The 18,464-nt window shown below is 36.0% G+C and overlaps 1 protein-coding gene across 13 annotated transcripts in view; it reads left to right on the forward strand.

Moving 5' to 3' along the window:
* The window catches only part of mark2b (MAP/microtubule affinity-regulating kinase 2b), a 354,246-nt gene that overhangs the window by 298,239 nt on the left and 37,543 nt on the right, over positions 1-18,464 (forward strand). For 8 of the 13 annotated variants that reach the window (XM_028802582.2, XM_051932354.1, XM_028802597.2 and 5 more), the window contains exons 13-15: positions 2,315-2,484; positions 4,545-4,642; positions 13,216-13,374. In XM_028802582.2, the coding sequence (XP_028658415.1) occupies positions 2,315-2,484; positions 4,545-4,642; positions 13,216-13,374 (427 nt within the window). The remainder of the gene's footprint in view (positions 1-2,314; positions 2,485-4,544; positions 4,643-13,215; positions 13,375-18,464) is intronic. The other 5 variants (XM_028802626.2, XM_028802634.2, XM_051932369.1 and 2 more) reach the window with 1 other exon arrangement.

Genomic DNA, 18,464 nt, shown 5'->3' on the forward strand with positions numbered 1-18,464 from the left:
ATCTGTCACTACCATTCTTCATCTTTGGAATGGTACTGCAGAGGTGATAAGCAGTGTCTGGTTTCCTCCAGATATAATGCTTAGAATTTAAGCCAGACTGGTCAATCTTGGTTTCATTAGACCAGAATGTTGTGTTTCTCGTTGTATGGGAATTCTTCTAGTTCCATTTCGCAAACATTAAGTGGGCTTCCATGTGTCATTTACTGAAGAGATTTCTCTGTTTAGTGACTCAGGCGTAAAGCCCCAATCAGTGGAGTGTGGATATTATGGTTATCTTTCTGTAAGTTTCTCCTAACTCCACACAGGTTCTTTTATCACGATTGCTGAATTTGACTGGGTAGCCAGTTCTAAAAGAGGAGTTGGGGTTGTTCCAGACATATTCCATTTAAGAGTTATGGAGGCCATTTTCTACTTGGGAACCTTCAATGCTGCAGGATTTTTTTTTGCAGCCATCCCCTGGTCTGAGCCATGATACGTCCTTTCTCCAAGCTTTGCAAGCAGTTCCTTCGACTTCATGGCTTGATTTTGCTCTGATTCACATTGTCAACTGTAGGACCTTATACGTATAAGACAGGTGTGAATCTTTCCTAATCATGTAAAATCCATTCAATTGACCACTGGTGAAGTCCAAACAAAGTACAGTAATCCCTCCTCCATCGCGGGGGTTGCGTTCCAGAGCCACCCGCGAAATAAGAAAATCCGCGAAGTAGAAACCATATGTTTATATGGTTATTTTTATATTGTCATGCTTGGGTCACAGATTTGTGCAGAAACACAGGAGGTTGTAGAGAGACAGGAACGTTATTCAAACACTGCAAACAAACATTTGTCTCTTTTTCAAAAGTTTAAACTGTGCTCCATGACAAGACAGAGATGACAGTTCTGTCTCACAATTAAAAGAATGCAAACATATCTTTCTCTTCAAAGGAGTGTGCGTCAGGAGCAGAGACTGTCATAAAGACAGAGAAAGCAAACAAATCAATAGGGCTGTTTGCTTTTAAGTATGCGAAGCACGCCGGTACAAAGCTGTTGAAGGCGGCAGCTCACACCCCCTCCGTCAGGAGCAGGGAGAGAGAGAGAGAGAGACAGAGAAAAACAAACATGCAAAACCAATACGTGCCCTTCGAGCTTTTAAGTATGCGAAGCACCATGCAGCATGTCGCTTCACTAAGCAGCTGCACAGAAGGTAGCACGTGAAGATAATCTTTCAGCATTTTTAGACGAGCGTCCGTATCGTCTAGGTGTGCGAACAGCCCCCCTGCTCACACCCCCTACGTCAGGATCAGAGAAAGCGCAAGAGAGAGAAAGAGAAAAGTAAGTTGGGTAGCTTCTCAGCCATCTGCCAATAGCGTCCCTTGTATGAAATCAACTGGGCAAACCAACTGAGGAAGCATGTACCAGAAATTAAAAGACCCATTGTCCTCAGAAATCCGCGAACCAGCAAAAAATCCGCGATATGTATTTAAATATTATTACATATAAAATCCGTGATAGAGTGAAGCCGCGAAAGGCGAAGCGCGATATAGCGAGGGATCACTGTATAGAAACATCTCAACAATGATCAATAGAATTGAATGCACCTGAACCAAATTTCAAATGTCATAGCATAGGGTCCTGTGTACTTGTGTCAATGTGATATTTCAGTATTTTTTTTTTTGTTAATTTACAAAGGTTTCTAAAATCCTATTTATGCTTTGTTATTCTGGGTATTGAGTGATAAATGATGTGGTGGAAAATAATTTTAACATAAGGCTGCACAAACAAGATGTGAAAAAGTGAAGAGGTCTGAATACTTTCTGAATTACTGTAGGTAAGGAACCAGTAAGTTTGCTCAAAGTAAATGTATTATTTGTCTCATCCATTCAGAACATGTTGTTCTAAAATAGCTTAATGCAATCTATAAAGGATGTTTAAAGCTTTATGGTTTTGGACTGTCTTTTTTTTTTTTTTTTTTTGTTTAGGGCTTGGTGGTCTCGCCATTCCATATTGTCCAAAAGAGTACAACCTGCACAAAACCCAAACAACAGTGGCAAAACAATCTCCTGGTGTACAGTTTTTGAATTGCATTAGTGACAGTAATGATTCTAATAATGCCAACTACTTTTACTTAACATGATGCAAAGTAAAATGATGATCAGTTTTGATTAACCAGAATTTTTAAAACCACATTTCATGATGCCAGGCAACACTACTTGCTTGTTATTCTAAATGTGTTACAGTATCAATGAATTACTGGAATAGCTATCATTTTAGCATTATAATTCTGTGACCTGTTTCAAAATAATCGGCTGCATTTTCTGTTTGATGTTAACAGGTACCTCAATATCATCGTCAAATTCTTACTCTAAACGCTCTCAGATAAACTCCTCAGACAGTAAACACCATGGGGATGAGCCTTCTCGCAAATCCAGCAGCACTGTGAAAGTGCCAGCCAGTCCTCTCTCTGGTACTGACAGAAAAAAGACTACCCCAACACCCTCCACAGTAAGTGTATTGAATCATAGGCATTAGCCGTTTTGTTAAGTTCACCTTTATTGTAGAGGAAGAATACAAATGCAGTTTAGGTTAATAAGAAACTGTCATCAGTTAATGTGTTTTTTTGAATACCAGCGCCAGTTAAAAAAAAAAAAATTTAAATAAATGTAATTGACATACAAATGACATATCTAGTCATTTCAGTGTGGCTGGTCTAGCTTTGACTACCACTCTTTCCTTACAAACAGATGTAAAATTCATGTATGCCACAATAGTGGCATGGTTTTACTTTGCATTTTAAATGCGACACAAAAATATGAATTGAGGAAAACCATGTTACTTGGCAGCATCTGATCTGTCTATTGTGTTTTGTGAACACAAAAATGTTGCATTGCTGTAGATTTAAGTTTAATTCAGGATGAAATAAAAGGATCTCAAGATGAAAGAGGTTTTTAATATATACCTCATGACAGTCAAAGCTATAATGTAAGCTTTCTGGAAAATACACAAATCTCTACCATTCAATTTTATAAACCCTGCTAATTTTCCAGCATTTGACCAATAAAAGGAATATGTAGCACTGCTCACTAAGTAAACAATGTTTGATTTTAGCTTAAGTTCAAATTCATTTTGTACAATTGCTCAATATTCTATTCTTTTTTTCCACATTCTTTCCACTGAAAGAAGTAGTCAGGTTTTATTCACAGAAGGCTTTAATAATTAATGCCATTATTCAGACACATTCTCAGACTTGGTAATTCACTGTTAACAAAATTGTGTTTTTTCAGCTTCTAATTTTTATTGATCAACTGTTTTTTGAGTTTTCTTTAAATTTACATTTTATATGCCTTGATTGCTTTCATGGAATACAGACAGCTATCTATTATGCTGTGTGAAATTATGAACTGCCGAAGCATACTGGCTTGTTTCTGAAACTACATTTAATTTTACTGACTATAAAGAAGGCTTGTACAGTCTTTTCTGCTGTTGCAGTCCTTCCGGGATTTGCTTAGGTCAAATGTTTTCAGAAGTATTTTTATATAATTTTCCTTAGTGATGTAAAAGAACGTCTTAAAAGTTTTAATGTGGATGTTATTGCAAAAGCAATTTAGACAATAGATTTCAGATAAATATTTTGTGTTTTAATATTTGATTTCAAATATTATTGAGTTAGATGATTATTAATGCTATCCCTGATTCTTTTTTTCTTTTCCTCTTTGACTTTCCATAATCACAATAGATTAAGCTTTAGGGGAAATTGTTAGGATAAATAATTGTGTTAAGAATAAATACTTGAAAAAGTTCATTGGAGCTCAGTAAACTGGATCATCATAAACAATTCAGAAACTCTTTGACACAGGCTGTTCTCTAAAATTGAGCACTCAGATTGGAACGGTGTCTAGTTCATGAAGATACCATGAGATGAAACAATAACGTAATTCATGAGATTGAAACATTTCATTAAATTGCTATTAAAATACACTTTATGTAATGCTAGTGTGAAATATTTCCAATGAAAGAATAGCAAGTGACTAGTATTACTATTGTGCCCAATCTAGTCTCAGAAATAACTCTCTCTTTATAAAGCATAACTGTCTATACTTTCCTTAAATCATCTTGCAATCACATAATCTGAAGTTCCCTTTTAACATAGTTTAGCCTGAAATCTGTATAATGGAAATAAGAGTTGTAAGTTAGTGTTTTAAAGTAATCTGAAGAAGATATTAATAGGTAAGATGAGACCATAAACCTCTTTTGTCTGAATTTGAAGTTGAAACTTCCCAGTTACTTAATTGTTGTTTTTGTAATACATACTGAGATATAGGCAGCTATATTCTGTATTAAAGGTATCTGTTGGCCTTTAAAGGTTGTTTTTTTAAAGTAATTTGGTATGCCAAAGTGCACATTTAGATTGTTAAATTAACTGAATTTTAACATTTTGAATTGAAAAAAAAAATCTGAATTCAGATAAACGAACGAGTCCTCACTTTTTTGCTCACTGTTGGTATGTAAATAAATTATAGTTAAACTGTACAGGTACTGTAAAATGAAAATTATTAATTTTACAGAACAGCATTCTATCCACTGGCACAAGCAGAAGCAGGAACTCTCCAATGATGGAACGATCTAGCCTTGGCCAATCCTCAATACAAAATGGCAAGGATAGGTAAGGCACTTAATAAAGGTATTTAAATATAAAATAGATCTGTGCTATGAAGGAGAACAGGGTCATGTTGCATCTCATACATCCTGAAAGACTTAAATGAGTGACATGATAATGTATGTAATAAGCTTATAATATCTTTAAAATACTACTGGAAAAATCTAAGAACAGTGGCACCCCCTCCTAAAAACAGTAATTGTGTGAAGCATTTCAATATATTTTCTTTCTTTGACTTGCCTAATTAGCTGGGACTGCTGACCTTCATCACCGTTTGTGTTTAGGTTACATATGCTGGCAGATGAGTGTGCTTTATATGAAGTTAACATTAACTTAATGTCTGTTTTGTTACTGGTTCCTTGCACATATGATAATTCATTGTCATGATCCAGACCCATGCTTACGTTCAGTATGACTGTTAAGACTGTGCTTGGAGAGTACTCATCATCTTTTTCCTTATTAAACAGGGAGTGACAGCTGTTCATTGGATATCAGAAGAGTTCCATATCCATGGTGCTATTTAAACTGTTTTGTTAAAACATAATTACTTAAACATGAAACCTTTTGTGAAAAATAATGTAAATTCACATGCATACTCAAACAATATGAAGAAGATAGTTTCATGCTGAGCGTAATGCTCCCAAACTTTACACATTAGTATTTATCATTAAGCATTCTGTGCGTTGACTATTTATTACTGTAGGAAAGCCACACATTCTTACTATGAGAAATGATAAGAAATGAACCATTTCTAATCAAATAAACATCTTCAGATACATGTAAAATATTTTAATCTTGATTTTATGTTATAAAATAAATACTTTCAACACTGGCAGTTAATATGGTAATTCAAAGTAAAAAAGAAGTGAATGTGAAAACACCTTCCAAAATGCTGATTTCCTAACCTTTTCTGTAAAACACAACTCTTAAATTAAACAAAAGCGCACAAGAAAATGACATCCACAAATCCATAGTCCTTACTGTTCAGACTAATTTCAGTGTGCTGAAATTCTTACAACTGATACTTAATGTGTAATTTTTTAATTCTTCTCCAAAATTTCAGATCATACACATACTTTAATTAATGCATTTCATAATCCTGATTAAATGTTCTTGCTTTTAAATTAAAACATAATTTCCACAAATCAAAACACAGCTCTGTACTATTTTACAATTTATTCGTCTTCTTCAGGTAAATCATCACATTAAGGCTTTAAAAAGTGCCTTTCCATGCTTCTTTTCCAATACAAATCATAAAATAGATCAATGAGCAGAATCCTCAGCTTTCACAATGACCATTTACAGCACTTTCTCAATGTATCCCAACTACTGGGCAGAAAGACCTTGTTTCCACTTGACTAACTAGCTTGGATTTTACAACACATTCAGTTAGACTCTCCATGACAAGATTAGTACAGTATTGCTGTAATCAAAACACACAAAGGCTTTTTCAGAATATAGTCTTGTCATGGACAAAAATGAGAATGATAAAATATGTACTGTTTCATTGCAGACTTTATTGTTCTGTATTTAGATTATATATACTAGCAGTTCATAAGGTTGTTTTTTATGCATATTTAACATCCAGAAACTAAATAGCTACAAAGAAGTATTTATTGTTCTTAACATAATTATTTGAATATTTGTGGTTAAATCATTAAAAGAAAAGCACAAATCTCACAAAATGTCATTATTAAATACACTGAGAATTTTGTTTTGGTGTCCAAGAATTTGTTGCCGTGTGTCATTATCAAAGCATACAAAGTTATTCATACTGTCATCTGTATACTTAATAAACCAGAGGGCACACGTTCAGTATTTGTCTGGGTCATTGAGCTTGAAAAATAAGTTAACCTATAAAACAATTCTTGGAATACACAGTACAGTCCTTCAGTGCATGCTCACAATGCTGGACATACTGAATAATGATAAAGCGATGCTTGGCATAATATGTGCATAGTACCGCATTTACTGTCTTTTTCATATAGATAGTGTATATAATTGGAAGAAAAATCAAAAGACCATTGCTTTACTATGTTTTAAGGAGAGGTGGGTAGTAACGAGCTACATTTACTCCGTTACATTTACTTGAGTAACTTTTTAAAACAAATTGTACTTCTAAGAGTAGTTTTACTGCACAATACTTTTTACTTTTACTTGAGTACATTTGTGAAGAAAAAACGCTACTCTTACTCTGCTACGTTGGGCAACACTCGAATCGTTACTGTATCTAATGGAAAAAAAGTACGCTATATTTTTGCTAGAGAGAATCCGCCAGTGGATCTACTGCATGACTGTTTCTCCAATCAGACGTAGCAACAATAATCACATGGCTCCGTTTCACAAATCAGACGTAGCCATGCAGTCACATGACCATACACAAACTGTCGCATCCGAGTGGCACAAATTCCTCACAGACAGCGGACAGGGAAAGAAAGAATACTGTACATGAAAAATGAGAGCCAACTCCTGCTGAAGCTTAACTATAACTTCACTGAGTGAAGAACAAGCATGTTTTAACCAAACATGCACAGACGCAGACAGTCAAGGTAAAGTGAGACATCTTGTACGTGCACAAGCTGCCTTGTTCTAATGTTATTTTCTATCAGCTGTGCTATTTGGAGGGCAAGTGAATATGCAGTATTATACCGTCAGTGTACAGCAGGGGTGCCCACACTGTTTTCGGCTTGCGAGCTACTTTTAAAATGACCAGGTCGAAATGATCTACCTACATTAAAAATGATATATACAGTATATATACAGTGCATCCGGAAAGTATTCACAGCGCATCAGTTTTTCCACATATTGTTATGTTACAGCCTTATTCCAAAACTAGTCATTTAGCCCGTTACAATAACGGGCGCTAGAACAGTAGTGCATAAACATTAGTAGGAACAGTCTATATTAAATGGCAAGGGACTTTGACCTCATTCTTTTTGTTGGTCGTATTTTTCTTTCTTTCAGCCTTTCTTTTGTTGATGTTTACTTGCTGAGCTGACCGTTCTTTGTGGGCTGCCGCCATGTATTGTGTGTCTTTAATTTTCTGTGACAGTAATACTGTCTTGTACGTCCACTGGCTTGTACGTCCGTAATATACCTTTAATTTTCTCTGGTGGTAATATAGGCGTGCGCGTCGGTAGTAAAATCTCCTCTGACAGTAATACTGGCTTGTATGTGGCTGTAATATGCGTCACTGTATTGTGTACCTTTAATTTCCTCTCGCAGTAATACTGGTTTGTATTTCCGTAAAATAACTCTAACTTTCTCTGACAGTAATATCGCGCATCGCACCGTGCCCCGCGCATGCGCACTTCACCAGAAGACACACACACACGGACACCTGGACGCACAAAGGGATTTTATTAAAGAGGATGGATTAAATTCATTTTTTTCTTCAAAATTCTACACACAACACCCCAGAATGACAACGTGAAAAAAAGTTTACTTGAGGTTTTTGCAAATTTATTAAAAATAAAAAAATTTGAGAAAGCACATGTACATAAGTATTCACAGCCTTTGCCGTGAAGCTCGAAATTGAGCTTAGGTGCATCCCGTTTCCCCTGATCATCCTTGAGATGTTTCTGCAGCTTAATTGGAGTCCACCTGTGGTAAATTCAGTTGACTGGACATGATTTGGAAAGGCACACACCTGTCTATATAAGGTCCCATAGTTGACAGTTCATGTCAGAGCACAAACCAAGCATAAAGTCAAAGGAATTGTTTGTAGACCTCCGAGACAGGATTGTCTCGAGGCACATATCTGGGGAAGGTTACAGAAAAGTTTCTGCTGCTTTGAAGGTCCCAATGAGCACAGTGGCCTCCATCATCTGTAAGCGGAAGAAGTTCAAAACCACCAGGACTCATCCTAGAGCTGGCTGGCCATCTAAACTGAGCGATCGGGGGAGAAGGACCTTAGTCAGGAAGGTGACCAAGAACCTGATGGTCACTCTGTCAGAACTCCAGAGGTCCTCAGTGGAGAGAGGAGAACCTTCCAGAAGGACAACCATCTCTGCAGCAATCCACCAATCAGGCCTGTATGGTAGAGTGGCCAGACGGAAGCCACTCCTTAGTAAAAGGCACATGGCAGCCTGCCTGCAGTTTGCCAAAAGGCACCTGAAGGACTCTCAGACCATGAGAAAGAAAATTCTCTGGTCTGATGAGACAAAGATTGAACTCTTTGGTGTGAATGCCAGGCGTCACGTTTGGAGGAAACCTGGCACCATCCCTACAGTGAAGCATGGTGGTGGCAGCATCATGCTGTGGGGATGTTTTTCAGCGGCAGGAACTGGGAGACTAGTCAGGATAAAGGGAAAGATGACTGCAGCAATGTACAGAGACATCTTGGATGAAAACCTGCTCCAGAGCGCTCTTGACCTCAGACTGGGGCGACGGTTCATCTTTCAGCAGGACAACGACCCTAAGCACACAGCCAAGATATCAAAAGAGTGGCTTCAGGACAACTCTGTGAATGTCCTTGAGTGGCCCAGCCAGAGCCTAGACTTGAATCTGATTGAACATCTCTGGAGATATCTTAAAATGGCTGTGCACCGACGCTTCCCATCCAACCTGATGGAGCTTGAGAGGTGCTGCAAAGAGGAATGGGCGAAACTGGCCAAGGATAGGTGTGCCAAGCTTGTGGCATCATATTCAACAAGACTTGAGGCTGTAATTGCTGCCAAAGGTGCATCGACAAAGTATTGAGCAAAGGCTGTGAATACTTATGTACATGTGATTTCTCAGTTTTTTATTTTTAATAAATTTGCAAAAAACCTCAAGTAAACTTTTTTCACGTTGTCATTACGGGGTGTTGTGTGTAGAATTCTGAGGAAAAAAATGAATTTAATCCATTTTGGAATAAGGCTGTAACATAACAAAAGGTGGAAAAACTGATGCGCTGTGAATACTTTCTGGATGCACTGTGTATGTATGTATATATATATATATATATATATATATATATATATATATATATATATATATATATATATATATATATATGGTCACTACAGTATTTGGATTTAATAATCTTCATGTGGGAAAAGGCTGAGTCACATAAATAAGTAGAGCCGAATAATGCAGTCAAGGAGGTAGCACATTTCCTCATGTTTGGATACTTTTCCTCTGTAAGTTCCAAAACTGTCCATGAGCCCCATACTTCAGCTGAGTGTCATCCTGTAGTGTCAAAATCTCATCCTCCACTGTAGAGGAGTTTTAGGTGAAACAGTGTTGCAATTTTTGATGCGGGTGAATCACCCTCAACATCTTCCCTAAATGGATAGCACTTAAATGTAGTGATTGGCTCAAGTAAAGCTGAGTCTTGAAACCGTCTGTCAAAGTCTGACAGACAATTTTCAATCTGCTCTGTGTAGCGTATGCTGTCAAGTTGCGCACACGCCTTCCATTGCGTCTCCAGCTCTGACGCGAGGTTTTGGATGTTCCCCAAATCAAGGCGCTGCAGCTTTGAGGACAGATGTTGCATTTTTTGTTTGAAAGCATTAACTGAGCTAATCATATTGAACATGGTTTTCTCTTTTCTGTGCAGCTGTAAATTAAGCTCATTCAACATGTTGCTTAGATCAGGGAAAAAATGCCAACTCTAGCGCCCATTGATCGTTATTAAGTTGCTTGTATTCTGCATGTTTAAGGACAAGGAGAAACTCCTTTTTCTCTGGTCGGGGGTCTTGAAATCTCAGCAGGAATTTCTCCCTAGCCATCTGCCTCAACAAAGGCCTCTTTTATCATCTCTCCATCTTGGAAGGACTTTTTATGCTTACTGATAGAGTGACTCGCCCGGAACGATGCTTCGGTGTGTCTGCCTTTGCTTTTGAATTCAGCCGAGTGAAAAATGACGGCTGTCCGATTAACTGGGATTTTAGTTCCCTCTCTTTTCTCTTTCTCAGATCGCTTTTTGGAAGTCAGTTTAATAGTTTTTATGAACAGTTCGAAAGTGCCTTTCCACATTTTCCTTCTTTGGAATAGCAATGATAGATTGACAGATCAGACAAACGCACTTCAATTGTGACATTGTGAGAGAAAAAATCCTCTTCCAATTCCACATCCAGCCCATAACCAGCAATTTTTTTTTAAAATCCCATCTTTAGTCGATATAAATTGGAAGGCTAACTAGATCACTTAGATAGCCGGAGTTTTGCAGTAGCTCACACGTTTGCTCGTGCGTGCGGGATGACTAGTGTGTTAGAAGAAAGAGATCTCAGACTGGCCGCCCTGTATGTCAATCAAGTGGCAAATGCCATAGGGAGGATATATGATAGACTAACATTTAAAAAAAAAAATTTTTTTTTTGAATGCAACGCGATCTACCTGCACTACCTTTCCGATCTACCGGTCTATCGCGATCGATGTATTGGGCACCCCTGGTGTACAGTATATCTTGTCACTGTAAGTAGTTTGCACTGTTCAAACATACATGTTACCTGCTGTAGGTATTGGCTTCAAAAGCTTTGTTGTGAAAAACTGAGATTTGTAACTTTGTGTTATTTGTGCATCTTTATTTTGTAAAGATGTTAATTTATTTTTACTCATTTTTTATTTTATTATTTGGAAATAGCAGAATTTGCACATTATTTTATATTTTTGTCTGTCTTATTACAACATTTCTAAAAAATAAATAATTTATTATGATCAAACAGTTACTCAGTACTTGAGTAGTCTTTTCACCAAGTACTTTTTTACACTTACTTGAGTAATTTTTTGGATGACTACTTTTTACTTCTACATGAGTAATATTATTTTGAAGTAACACTACACTTACTTGAGTACAATTTTTAGCTACTCTACCCACCTCTGGTTATAAGTAACTGAAAGCTGCAACCTACAAGAGTATTATTAGAAGCCTTAGATACTTATAGGATTATGTTATTTAAAGAGAGTACTAATTCATTATTACAGTGTTGTGCACTTTTTTGTTATAACAGTTTTAGTCTTGATTTTATCATGCATGTCTATAATACCTAATTTTAAAAAACAAGTATTTTTGACAAATAGTAATCTTCATTGGTAATACTTGTTTTCATCCATGCAATTCAAATATTAAGTTTTTGCCATCAAATTCACCAGTTTATGAAAATGCTTGCATTTTTATAAGGTCATATTAGTCAACATCTAACATTTACTTTGTCTGAACAGCAACAAAAATGGTAAAAACAAGTGGCAGAGTATGTTTTTCACAAGCATCTATTTTAGGCATGTACATATATAATAAAAGTTTTATTAAAGATAAAAAAATGTTCTTAAAAATATACTTGGAGTTTGTTCAGTCTTGTCTGTATGACTGCACTAACTTGAAACACCACAGTACTATTCATGGGATATAATTAGTAATTTATTCAAATTCAGTCTTACCCACTTCAGCACTATAAATACTATTACTAATGTTCTGCAAAGATATAGTGCTCTCAGAGTCTTGGAATTAGTGCCATAAATATTAACAAACAGCTGGTAAATAATGGGTTTTTATTTAAAAGATTAAAGATCGATTTCGATGATAACTCTTGTGGTTTTGGTGTCTAATGTAAAAATACTTTTTTTTTTAAATAGATATTCTGATAAATGGTAAAATGTAATCAATAAGATTCTCATTCTTTGATATTTGGGTTCCTTATACTTTTTAAGAAAATACAGTAGTTCTGTGTTAGTACATGGTAAATATAAAATACTGATCATCTTTAATGATTTGATGATTTCCATTACTGTGGCTAAAACATGCAACACATTAAAACCCTTTTTCAATTCTTTATTATCATCATTAATTTGTTTTCTGTTTTACACTGCTTATTTGGAATATAGATAAAGCTTAATCTTTACTATTAAAGTGTTTTGATTTGATATTTTTAACAGACAAGCCAATTAATGAATTTGCTTTTTTTATGCTGTGCAGCTGTAGTCACCTAGAGTTTCATTTTTAGAAAAATAAAAATGTGTCTTTGTCTCTATGTGTGTTATTAAAAGAGTAATACAGAAGTCTAGAAAATTTCTCTAATTTTTCTTTTTCCTCTACTTTCTGTACCTCGAACAGGCAAATCCACAACTACTGATCATATAGCCTGATTTCTGTCTTTGCCTTTGTCTTCCTGTTTGAGTTTTTATATGTTATGTTGTCATTTTGAGGATCCGGTTCAGACAAACCATATGTGTTCCTTCCTCCCATGTTTTTCCTCATATAAATGTGGATATACTTTTAAGTATATAGCAAACCACTGTATGTCATCTGCTTCTATGCAGTTTCTCTCGTGTAGGCATTCCCTCCTTTGTTTCTCTTTTAAGCTCCAGATTAAATATATTTGCTTACCACATAAACAGTTTTAAACAGCAGTATTTTTCTCTTTTATTGCAGTCAATCAATGTAAAAAGTCATTTGCATTGCATTGACAACATCATTTTGCACTGTGGTAGACTGTTTGTGTCCCTTTTAATTTTAAACTGACCAATACATGTTAATGCTTCCTTGTTTGTTTTTATTTTTTAATCAAGCTGCTTTTACCATTATTGCTTTTCTGTTCCCTCCCCTTTTTCATTCCCCTCCCCCTAATGTGTACCCTACTTCCCCTTTTGTCTCCTAGTTTAACCACACCGGGTTCCAGGGCTTCAACTGCTTCCGCTTCCGCAGTTCTGACATCATCAGCACGGCCACGCCATGTGAAATCCCAATCCACGTCCGTCCACCCCAGCAAGGTCACGCTGCCCCCCACGGACAACCACTGTGAGGCGCAGCGGCCCAGGCAAGTGAAGCCATGCAGGAGGAGAAATTGAAAATGATAGTCAGAAAACAAAGATTACAAACACTGCGGAAGCAATAAAATAATTTGATTTGCTCCGTACTCCTTCAACTGAAACAGAAAGTTGAGAGGTTTTGTAAATTTTAGTTTTTAATGATCAAGGAATAAAAAATGTCATAGATTGCAAGTGAAAACAGGAGGTTATGCTGGATATTCTTTCCTAAATGTTATGCCCTCAAAAAAAAGTCTCCGTTGATTTGCTCAAAGCAAATCACTGGAATCATCATCAAGCACTCTTTTCCAATTCAAAGTCTCATAGCTTAGTTGTTTTAGATGGATGGACTAGGACAACAAGCTCTCCTAACGCTCACTAACCAACTAAATCTGCGGGGGGGTGGGGGGGGGGGGTGTATCTGGGTTTCTGCCACCATGCCCCATACCAGCCACAACCTCACAGCTTTTATTAAAATAGTGTGAAAAGTTTTGACTTTTACAGTATTTCCACTGCTCACTGTTACCACATTTTGGCTAAAAGAGTAATAACATTTTAATGTATTGCAAAAATGTTTCCAGACTATATACTGTAGCTATTAAATTGTATGGAGAAGCAAAATTAGAAGTAATATCTTTAGAACATATTACACACCATCTGAAAATGAGATCAATTCATAGTTTACTTCCACTTCTCAGGTTTGTTCAATAATAAAAAACACGTATGTTGTATTATGTTACAGCAGACATTAAAATAGAGCAGGAATGTCTTGGTGCACAGAACAAAAGAAAGAAAAGTGTACAATCTAAAATGATGGTGGTATGGAATATTGTATGCGCAACCTATGATGCATAGTAACACTAAAAGCCTTGACCTCTCCAGTGAATTAAAAATATGCAGTTTTAACATTAATTATGAATTTGACTCAATCCCGTACTGCAGTTTTCCACTTAAATTTAAGAGATGTTCATTTTTATTTGTAATAGAATAACTTGTTTTTAAACTACGTCGTTTGTCTGACAACAGATTCCTCACAGAATGTCAGGTTTTTTTTACTCACGGGTTTATGATTAACCAAATGTCTGGTGCAGTGCAAGCTGTTCTGCAGAAATTCATTCATACATTACTGCCCCAATCTTTTCTGTTACTTGATTCATAATATACTTATAAAATAACAAATTGTAAGCATTTCACAAAAGAGGGTCGTTCCATATTGTTGCAACACATATAAATGATTTTTAAGACCAAAGCATAGCTCCTCGATAGGCAGATACACAGATGTTAATGGATGAACAAAATATTGTATGTATGTATCCATCCCCAAAAATCAGTAACTACAAAGTGCCAAACCAACACAGGCAGTAAAGAGCCTTAGTAGCATAACTTAGAATATTGCCAACTTAAGTCTGTGGCCAATACCACTCCAAAACAATGTGCTCTTGAGAGGATGCTGGCCACAAGGCATGACTGCAGGGGTACACGATTACCAAAAAATTAATAATTGATGATTATTGCTATTGGTATTATAATCATGATTATTAATTTTGATTAATAACACTTCAGTGGTATTCATATTTTGTTTTGCCAACTTTTTCAGTCCCCTCCCCCAATGTATCTTGTATTCTGTATAGATATAATACAGTAGAACCTCCATTTAGCAGGAAATTACTGATATTGAAGTAATTATTAAATACAATTTAAGTATAATGTAAATAGTCCTTTTTTTCTCCTTCAAAACAAATACTATGCTTGGAAATACTACCATCACCACCACTCCTCATACAAAAATTTAAAATGTGGGAAAATGTTAAATATTGAAATGTTAAATTGGGGATGTGCTACATGAAGAAAATAAAAATTGCACGTGTGTGTAAAATCAAAGCAAATAATAAAACATTAAGTGACAGTAATGCAAAATTAAGAAGGTAATGTAAACAATGTGATAGTTCTGTGGTATAGGTGTGTAAAAGCATTAAATGTAACAATATAGCAAGCTTAAGAATTACTTAGATGGTCACACACTATTATGCTGCTGCTCTTGTCATTCATTTAATGTACTAGAAAACAAATAGAGCATCATCAAATCAAAAATGAACATAACAGACTAAATACTTCAGACATTCACTATATGCTTTCACAGACAGCCACTATGGTATGCCATGTTTACTTTTAAATGCCAACGGATATTCAGTATTCACTAAGTGTAGCTTATGGCCAAAGCACTGGAGTTTGTTTCAGTCATCGATACCAACAGTGTTCATGACTTTTGTCCCTGTTATCTGTAATCCCGCAAGCCTCAGCCTCCGTTCCTGATGAAGTATGCTGATTGCAAGCATGTTTTTCACTGTAAATTTGTTGTTAATGTAATGAACTGCTATATTCAGGCATGTTTCCATGACTGTAGTCAACCACACATCAGCTGGTTGTTGTTTAAAGTGCCACTTGTTTTAGATCCTTTTCAATTTCTGTCTTAACATTTTGAATAAAGTAAAGGCAATGCAGCTTCAGAATAACTGCGGGAGGGAATAGTGCATGTTTTTTATTGGGTGTTGGATCATTTTTTAAAACCTTCATTATGCCCTGTTTTAATTGGAGCCCTGTCTTTAGCGATGGCTACTGTTAATCTGATTTTGATGACTTGCTAGATACGGACATGCTTCATAGCGTGAACAGATAATGGTGTTATGGACCGTATGTTACTGGTACTTAGTGCTGCTCTCTTATCTTTCATTCGAGCAATAAATTAAGTGGTTGAATTTTAGATGGCTATGTATATGTAAATGTTTGAGTGCAGTGCTGCAATAGTTTACACAGTATACATTTTTGGTCAACAACATCTTGTTGAGAACAAAATAATATGATATTATGGATGATTATCTTAATTTGTTGCTAAAACATTGGAGGCTGCTGCAAACATAGAAAAAAGAAATTCACACTTTCTAAGAGATGTTGTTAGAGATATTGATTGGCAAATTTCCACACTGCATGGCAATAGTGAGAAGATTATAAGTACTGCCGGTGCCAGTGCTGCATGGCTAATTTTCATCCATAATTAGCCTTGTACCACGATTACCAATCAAAACAAGCCTTAATGGAGCCTTCTCCCTTCCCTCATCAGAAAACACATTAGACCATGTCAAATAATAATATCAAAAGATTTTACTATTTAAAAAAACTTTCTTCCTTCTTGATGGAAGAAAAAAGTGTGAAACATTTGCACCAATACATAGGAAACAAAAAAAAAGTTACATCTGCACCCAAAGCTGCAACTTCAAACAAGGGAAAGAACCAGTCACATACTGCTGCTTCATGGCTTGGCTAATGTGTTCCCAAAGACTCTATGAGTATAATAATATATATATTTTACTTAATGCTAGATTGTGGACGTTTGTGGTAATTTGGTTGTGGTTATCATTCTGTGTGTGTCTTTTGTTGTTTGAGGCATGGTAGCGCAGTGGTTAACACTGCCGCCTTACAGTACAAATTTTGGCCACAATAATCTCTCCGGCATAGCTGACAGGCACTTAGCCATCAGGGACACTTAAAAGACAATTACACCATTTTAATGCACTTAAAACTAGCCCATTTCCTCCTTCCCTTATGACTTCAGTACATTTCCTTGAGTTTGGTGATGTTCCCAAAAGTCATGGTGAAGTGATTCCTAGGGTGTTCACTCATCACTATTAAACATTACATTTCAAAAAAAACTCATTAAGGACTGTCACCTATAACTATTCATATGATATGAGTGCTTCGGATTCGCCATGCTCTTGCCCTCAGGAAATGTGTCTGTGATTGATTACACTCATTTGCTGATTAAAGCACTTTGTAACTGGGAAAATTCAAGAGTGGGAGTACTTAATGGAATACAGTAACCACCACTTTTCACGATTAGTATGTCACTGCACCTGTAAACATAATCACGATTAGTATACGATTAATTGAGCAGCTCTGCATGACTACATATCATTTTACCATATTTTTTTCTATTCTGTCATTGCCTCCATTGAGTCTACAGTCAAGTCTTCTTGCACTGTTTATTCAGGCATTTGGCGTCTCCTGATGTTACATCTCCAGAAAAACATAGCAAAGATTACACTATAGACTTGTAGAACATCCCCAGTAGTTTGTTGTACCCATTAAAAGACAGTGTCTGCTGTGGTGCTTTGTTTATAGTCAGCCTGTCTTTGTTACCCATTTCAGTCTGTTGTTCATTTGGCCCTGTTTATTTATAGGACTGCAGTTCTTCTCCCATTATAGTATCTAGCCTTAGGATTTGCTTGGTACATCGTAAAGTCCACCACCAACTTTGTCTTAGTAAATGCTCAATTCTAGGGGCTTCTTCTTTCATCACATAATAATTCCTAAATCAGCTTTCAATACTCCTCCTCATCTCAGTTGGTGATGCCACATGCAGTACACAAATTTTTAGAGAAGGTGGCATAAACTCAAGCTGTGCAGTTGTGTAGATGATAAAAGAAAAATGAAGACAGAATGATTCCCTAAGATTCCCCTGGATTGCGGATTATCATCTCTGAAACACACTCCTGGATCCTTCAAGAACTGTTGTCTGTCTTGTTAGATTGACCTTGACTGTGAGGTATCTGGCTGTTTCACTACGAGATGCTGGGTATTATTGAAAACACTTGAAAAATTCAATTAGAATTTTACAAAATATACAAAAATAATACACAATAATACATAATATAAATAAAATTTCTAGTGTAGACTGAAATAAGTGGAATGGAAAAAAAAAGTTGATTGCATTTTTTCTTGTATAGTTTGTGCATTTCACAGATCAGATTTTTCAAATCTGAATGTATATCCAGCATACACGTAGCTGTCTCACATAGCACAAAAGCATTTTAAGTTGTTTAGAGCAGCATACCATTTAGCAGATTTAAAAAAAATTATGTATGATGGGAAATAGTTATACAAAAGTCTTCCCAAAAGAGTATATAAAAGAGATACCCAGTGAATCAGCTAAATTTAAAATAATAACCGATCTTTAGATGTTCTGATCATTACTCAAGCATTATGCAGTGTTTCAGGAAACCTTAAACTGCCAGAGAATGCTTGTCATCTGATTGTGCAGTAATTA

Source organism: Erpetoichthys calabaricus, chromosome 1 (genome assembly GCF_900747795.2).
Source record: "Erpetoichthys calabaricus chromosome 1, fErpCal1.3, whole genome shotgun sequence".
NCBI classification, from domain to species: domain Eukaryota; kingdom Metazoa; phylum Chordata; class Cladistia; order Polypteriformes; family Polypteridae; genus Erpetoichthys; species Erpetoichthys calabaricus.